Here is an 8,072-nt window from a genome sequence, read left to right on the forward strand (position 1 = left end):
TCTGGCGGCTTTGGCCGCTTAATTATGAAGTGAAGTCTGTGAGGCTCTGTCTTCCTTCAGGAGTTAGTCGTTTCCATATCGGGGGCGATAGGAGGTATTGTCTCTTTTTCCAAGCTTTTTACTTAGGGGATGTTTTTCTGCCTGGGTTTGGGATGCTTTGCATTCTTCTCCCTGGGGTGTGGTCTTCTGGAACGTTAATCTGAAATTATTATGGAGACTAGCCTTTCTTTCTACTCTCTTTTGGGTGACTCTGTTCTCGTTTTTCTTTCCCTTAGTGCTGACCTTGGGGCCTTTGGGGCGCTAGAGAAATTGTGTGACTTTGTCGCAGTCTAGTACCTTGCTGGGGGGGTGTTGACCTCCGGCTAAGGGTGTTCTCTATCCTTTGGGCTGGGAATTACGAGTGAGTCCTGTACCTGTTCTCCGGGTTTCCCGGTTCTCATCCCCTGTGAGGTCTGATTGCTTCAGATGGGATATCTTGTGTTCCCTGAGGGTGTCGTTCATTCTAGGATGATTCTGGATCCCGGGTCCGGAGTTCTTGTCTTGGATCCTTCTTGGATGTCTGGAGACTTATGATCTGGTGGACTGGTTCGGGACAACCCAGTTTTTTTCAGGGACCCTATGTTGCGACATAGAGGCTAGCAAGCAGGTAGGCCAGAGTTCTCATCCACCTTCGGGTAATGGTTATAAACTTTAAGGCCTGACTTGTCCTTTGGACGGAGTGTGCTCCTCTAGGGGGGAGTTTTTTCTATGTTGGGTCAACAGTAGTATCTGGATGATTTCTCATACTTGATCATACTACGACGTCATGTCTTGTGGACATGTACTCTGTTCTTATCTGTGCAATTCCCTTTGGAGGGGATAGTTTATCTTCCTTATGAGTTGGGGTTTCCTCTCTCTGGAGGGTCTTTGTCCTGCCCTGTGTGTAGGAGGTTGGATCAGGTGGCTTATTTCTGTAAGGGGCAGCATCTGCTGCTCTGTGGGCTCTGTTCCACCTGTTGCAAATTGATTTCTCTAAGTAGAGACTGTCTAAGATTGTTGTGACAGGTCTTCCTATGGATCTACTGCACTTTTCTCTGTTTCATGTCCTAGGGGGTTCTCCTTGGGAGTGCCTTATTTTTGAGGAGCGGATTGGGTTGGCACCCGAGCTCTGTTGAGGTGGGTGAGACCCCCTTTTTTCTTCCATTCCCTCGGGGCTTGTGGTTGGGGTCTTTCTGTCCCCCTGTCTATCAGACATGTTGGTCGCTTGGGCTGGTCTAGTGTTGGAGCAGGATCTGTTGCTCTGCTATTTCGTCCTCGGAGCATTCGAGGTACAGTAAGCCTTTTTGAGGTTTCTCCTTTCTCCACATTCAAGATTTGTGGCAAGGACTGGCGGCTCTTAGCCTGCGGCGTTATCTGCTGGTTAGTGGATACATAGCAATCTGAAGGATCCTATCTTCTGCTGCTTTCTACTTGCCCTGCAAGTATTTAACTTCAGAGTAATTTTTAGATGACTGCAGCATGCAGTGTTTTTGCTTCAGGTGTTGTTCACCAGACCTATCTGAGCTTGCTGCACAAGGTTTCGTTCTGAATATTTCTGTAATCTGAGATACCTTTTTTACGACTTGGGGACCTCGTCTTCAGTTGCTTTCTAGAGTGCGGTTGCACTGTATTAGGGGAAGATCTTCTCTCTGTTTCAGACTCCCGGCCTTATCCCAGGGTTTCTGTGAGACTGGTTGGGTCTCTTTTAGCCTGACCCGGTTTCTCAGGTTTTTGCTCTGTGTTTTTATTTAGGACTCGTTGTGCCCTTTTTAGTTTTTTTTCTGGAGTTCCTTATGCTATCTGGAAGCTAGCTCAGCATACTAATGCACTGTGGCTACTCTGTAGCAAACCGAGGGTTGCAAGTTTGATCCCCGGCGAGGTCTACTCAGCCTTTCCTCCTTTCGAGGTTTATAACATAAGCAGCGCCTTGAGTCCCTTAAGGCGGATTAGCCACGCTTTACAAGTACAATCATGTTTTCTCTGTGCCATGTTTTCTTCTTTTGTTCCCGTTCTTTAGTAAGGGGTGTGTTGTTTGAAGACCGACTGCCGGGGACGTTGTCTCTTGGAGGCTGTTGACTCAGTCGAGTCTAGTTCCTGCTGTCTCTATCTGCGGGTCAGTGTCCTTGGGCCTTTTCCTTTTTTTCAAAGTTGTTCTCAGCTTCAGACGAAGCAGGATTTTGTTGGGTAGGGGTTTTCAGACCTGGTGCCCTAAGAATGGGCCGCCTCTTCTACCCTCCCGTTTTTGCATTCAGTGTCCTCTATAGCTTGGGTATTGTTTTCCCAAAAGTAATGAATGCAGCTGTGGACTCTTTATAAAGAAAAACTTAAATTATGCTTACCTGAAAGAGTCCACAACTCCCCGCCCGTATTTTTCCTGTGGGGCATCTTTTATTTTTGTTCTTCTGGCACATTTTCACCCTGATATTTCTTCTACTGTTCCTTGTTCCTTTGCAGAATGACTGGGGGATGAGGGAAGTGGGAGGAGTATTTAAGCCTTTGGCTGGGGTGTCTTTGCCTCCTCCTGGTGGCCAGGTTCTAAATTCCCAAAAGTAATGAATGCAACTGTGGACTCTTTCCATCTGAAGAAAAGAAAATTATCAGGTAAGCATAATTTAAGTTTTTATGTCTATTTATTTATTTTATGTCATTCACTAATAGCAACTTTATTTTCGATTGGTGTTATATATGTTATAGGGGTTACCCTTAGACACCTTACCACTGTGATTATATTATGTAGCATATAGAACATATGCTTTTTATGTATATTGTGTGTTTTTAATTATGTTCTACATTATTCCGGCCAACTAGGGGTTAATTTGTGCCATTATGGTATAAATAAAGCTCTTGTGCTCCATCAATTCCCCTTGCCTTGTCTGCATATCTTTTTAATGCATTTTTTCAATAATTTTTTTTTTTATCTTTATACCTAGTAGTGTCTGCTCTCTTGTTTATGGATTTATGACTTTGGCGATGTGATCCGCAGTCGCTACGGCACTCTAGGTCACAGTAGGAAGCATTACTACCCTTTTACTATTTTACTGCACTTTAGCTGGTAGTTGCCGTGTTCCGGATACCCCCACTGTTTGCATAAACCTTTTTAAGCTTTATCTGAGTCATGAAAATTTGATTTTAGCTTCCATGTCCCTTTAATAGATATAGCATATTATTAACTTGCATAAACGTATATGTATGTATAGCCACATGTTTTTTTTCATTAGTTCAATAAAGCACTGTGGTGTTTTTTACTTTTTAAGAATATTATTTTTTAAGGTAATAAAAAAAAATTAAAACTAATATTGGAATGTATTAAAGAACATTATATATTCTTACTTTATCAGGTTGTTGGGAACACCACATCTGGAACCTATAGCTACAGCACCAATCAGAGTCTGGCATTTGCCTATGTGCCCATAGACCTCAGCGCAACAGGAAAGAAGCTGGAGGTTGAGCTTCTCGGTAAAAACTATCCAGCTACAATAGTTCAAGAACCACTGGTGTTCACCGAGCCCACTAGGAACCGTCTGCAAAAGAAAGATGGCAGCATTAAGGTGTAACTAGAACTACTACTCATTACACAACCAACAACCAAGAAACTGTGAACGTTTATTAGACTCCAAATTTTAAAATCTACCATTACTTCTATTTTTTATCACCAATCAGAATGTTCTACTACTGTTAATAGACTACAAATGAAATTATATTAGTGATCAAGAAAAGATAAAGGTTCACTAGCGGCTGATGATCTTTTCCCTATTATGCATCTAGAAGCCTCCAAACAATAAAATTATTTTGTATAATTTTGATGAGCTTTAAATAAAAATAGTTAAAATATAAAAAAAATTTAAATCTGTGTAATATGTATGTTATTGTAACTGCTATTCATTGGCCTAGATTCATAAAACCTTGTTTGTTAAACTAATATTGCGATAGAAAAAATTGCTGCAAGATTCAAAGAAATCTGTACACGCTTCTCATCAGATCGACCAGTAGCGAGAACAAAATATTTGAAATTAGTGGAGCTTCTATCTTACAATTGTTAACTTCAAAAAGCATAGAACCACTTCCACAGTCAAGGATACGGGCATCACAAAAATGTAAATAAACTACAATGGAGCCCTAACATTTACATGCATTTATAAACCCCATTTGTAATGTTTAAGTGTTGCAGTTGTATTTAATGTTTTTCTACTAAACGGTTCTTGAAGGTATCCTGTATTATGGCACTTAATACAACTATATATGTAAATTGCAATCGGCTAGACAACATATGTAAAATGAGCACTAATGATTTTCAAATGTATGAATAACGAGATCCCTTGGCAGCATAACAAGCATCTATGACCCCACAGGGTCGGCTCCAAGGGGGGGCATTGGGGGGCAATGCCCACCCAAATGGAATGCTGTGTCCCCTCAAAAACTATTGATATGATCATAAAGAATAAATAAAATAATGAATTGTTATGAGATGCTGCATGCTGGGGGCGGAGTCAGCTGCCGAACTGTGAGGTCGCATCACGCATCTACAAGGAGCTCCATGTCTTAACCTCTTATTTATAATTGGAAGTTAATTAGAGACTTTTTAGACTTGTCATTAACCCTATTAATTTTACCTAACTATCGTGAGTTTCTCATTTTCTTAAACAATAGACCATGATGAGAATCCGGGCCTAAGATTACAGTGCACTTTTGAGGCGTCGATAGAGGCCGGTAGCCATTTATAGACTTATATGTATATCATACAATCATATTCTTATAGGTTCACAGTACATAGGTTGTATTAAGTAGCCTGATATCCGTTAGTTATTGTGAAACAGGTATAGCTAAATCTAATCTACAAAATTACCAGTACCTGAAAACCTAGAATCCTCACTGCTATTGCAAACAAAGGGGCTAATTGCATTGGGGGTTTGGGGTGCATGACTGTTTAGGGGACATGATTAAGATTTGAGAATGAGTTTAAGGGTTTTGGATCAAAGTGAATAAGGGGTGAATTGTTTTTAAGGAGCTATTGCAATGGGGGTCTCAAGTTTAATGGCTCTGTTTTAGTTCATTACATCTGATTTAGACTTCATTTGTTTACAGAGGCCTAGATTTGGAGTTTTGTCGGTAACGACCCGAAAAACTAACGCCGGCTTTTTTCTGGCCGCACCATAAAAATAACTCTGGTATCGAGAGTCCACATAAAGGCTGCGTTAGGCTCCAAAAAAGGAGCGTAGAGCATTTTTAACGCAGCTTCAACTCTCGATACCAGAGTTGCTTACGGACGCGGCCAGCCTCAAAAACGTGCTCGTGCACGATTCCCCCATAGGAAACAATGGGGCTGTTTGAGCTGAAAAAAAACCAAACACCTGCAAAAAAGCTGCGTTCAGCTCCTAACGCAGCCCCATTGTTTGCTATGCGATAACCCTTCCTACGTCTGCACTTAACACTCTAACATGTACCCCGAGTCTAAACACCCCTAACCTTACACTTATTAACCCCTAATCTGCCGCCCCCGCTATCGCTGACCCCTGCATATTATTATTAACCCCTAATCTTCCGCTCCGTAAACCGCCGCTACTTACATTATCCCTATGTACCCCTAATCTGCTGCCCCTAACACCGCCGACCCCTATATTATATTTATTAACCCCTAATCTGCCCCCCACAACGTCGCCTCCACCTGCCTACACTTATTAACCCCTAATCTGCCGACCGGACCTGAGCGCTACTATAATAAAGTTATTAACCCCTAATCCGCCTCACTAACCCTATCATAAATAGTATTAACCCCTAATCTGCCCTCCCTAATATCGCCGACACCTAACTTCAATTATTAACCCCTAATCTGCCGACCGAATCTCGCCGCTATTCTAATAAATGTATTAACCCCTAAAGCTAAGTCTAACCCTAATACTAACACCCCCCTAAATTAAATATAATTTAAATCTAACGAAATTAATTAACTCTTATTAAATAAATTATTCCAATTTAAAGCTAAATACTTACCTGTAAAATAAATCCTAATATAGCTACAATATAAATTATAATTATATTATAGCTATTTTAGGATTTATATTTATTTTACAGGTAACTTTGTATTTATTTTAACCAGGTACAATAGCTATTAAATAGTTAAGAACTATTTAATAGCTAAAATAGTTAAAATAATTACAAATTTACCTGTAAAAGAAATCCTAACCTAAGTTACAAATAAACCTAACACTAGACTATCAATAAATTAATTAAATAAACTACCTACAATTACCTACAATTAACCTAACACTACACTATCAATAAATTAATTAAATACAATTGCTACAAAGAAATACAATTAAATAAACTAGCTAAAGTACAAAAAATAAAAAAGAACTAAGTTACAAAAAATAAAAAATTATTTACAAACATAAGAAAAATATTACAACAATTTTAAACTAATTACACCTACTCTAAGCCCCCTAATAAAATAACAAAGCCCCCCAAAATAAAAAAATGCCCTACCCTATTCTAAATTACTAAAGTTCAAAGCTCTTTTACCTTACCAGCCCTGAACAGGGCCCTTTGCGGGGCATGCCCCAAGAAATTCAGCTCTTTTGCCTGTAAAAAAAAACATACAATACCCCCCCCAACATTACAACCCACCACCCACATACCCCTAATCTAACCCAAACCCCCCTTAAATAAACCTAACACTAAGCCCCTGAAGATCATCCTACCTTGTCTTCACCATACCAGGTTCACCGATCGGTCCAGAAGAGCTCCTCCGATGTCCTGATCCAAGCCCAAGCGGGGGGCTGAAGAGGTCCATGATCCGGCTGAAGTCTTCATCCAAGCGGGCCAGAAGAGGTCTTCCATCCGATTGAAGTCTTCATCCAAGCGGCATCCATCCGGAGCGAAGCGGCAGCATCCTGAAGACCTCCACCGCGGAACATCCATCCTGGCCGACGACTGAACGACGAATGACGGTTCCTTTAAATGACGTCATCCAATCGGAATTAAGGTAGGAATATTCTGATTGGCTGATGGAATCAGCCAATCAGAATCAAGTTCAATCCGATTGGCTGATCCGATCAGCCAATCAGATTGAGCTCGCATTCTATTGGCTGTTCCGAATGAACACTCAACCAGGTATACCACGAAAGTGGTCCTACAATTGGTACAGCTCGTAAGGTCAAAGACTCAATTAGTAGTCCTTGACTGAAACTGGGAGGAGATTTTACTGTGTTTGCATGCTAGACACTTGGAGTAATGTCATTTGAAATGCCCTTTGACACTGAGCCAGCTGCTGCCAATTCTGGACTTTTTCCTCAACATACTTGGTGCCACTAAATTTCCAATCGTGCATGCTCACTTCGACACAAAGTTACAACCTTTTGGATACGTATTCTTTTAAACCGTCTTCTGCTGTTAGAATAGGTAAATGTTTAATGACTATATTACAAATGTCATTAAATTGTTAGCTGAAAGTGGTGATAAAAGTTGGTCTAGATGAATTATATCCCTTTTTGGTGGAGCCTGCAGGGTTGTCTCTTAACAGGGCTGTCCTGTCCATTCTACTCACCTCTAAGTGTTCCCTGTTGACTACCTTGTGTGTGTACCCCCTCTCAATCAGAAGCTGTTTTAATACTTCACTTTCTTTGTTGAAATCATTCTCCAAAGAGCAGTTGCGTTTGATTCTCATGAACTGCCCCTTGGCTACACCAAACCCTGTATGCCGAGGATGATTGCTCTTTGCATGGAGCAATGAATTAGATGTAATGGGTTTGCAGTATAAGTTGTTTAAAATACTACCACTTGTGACATCACCTATTAGTTTAACATCCAAGTATGGTAGTGATTTCAATCTGTGAGGTAAATTCCAGTCCCACCTCATTGTCATTGAGGTAGGTCATGAAATTATTAGCTTCTTGGGCTTCTCCCACCTAGATAAATAAAAGGTTGTCAATGAACCTCTTGTAAGATTTAATATTTTCTCTATATGGATTGGTATCCCTAAAGACGTGGGACAGCTCCCACCAACCCATAAAGAGGTTGGCGTACGATGGGGCAAATTTTGCCCCCATTGCTGTCCCACG

At 40.8% G+C, this 8,072-nt stretch overlaps 1 protein-coding gene across 1 annotated transcript in view; it reads left to right on the top strand.

The window, feature by feature from the left end:
- DMGDH (dimethylglycine dehydrogenase) overlaps positions 1-3,864 on the top strand; it is a 271,725-nt gene extending 267,861 nt beyond the window's left edge. The window contains exon 16 of the mRNA XM_053701370.1: positions 3,357-3,864. Within this exon, the coding sequence (XP_053557345.1) occupies positions 3,357-3,572 (216 nt within the window). The 3' untranslated portion in view covers positions 3,573-3,864. The remainder of the gene's footprint in view (positions 1-3,356) is intronic.
- The last annotated feature ends 4,208 nt before the right edge of the window (positions 3,865-8,072 follow it).

The sequence above is a fragment of the Bombina bombina genome, chromosome 2 (assembly GCF_027579735.1).
Source record: "Bombina bombina isolate aBomBom1 chromosome 2, aBomBom1.pri, whole genome shotgun sequence".
NCBI classification, from domain to species: domain Eukaryota; kingdom Metazoa; phylum Chordata; class Amphibia; order Anura; family Bombinatoridae; genus Bombina; species Bombina bombina.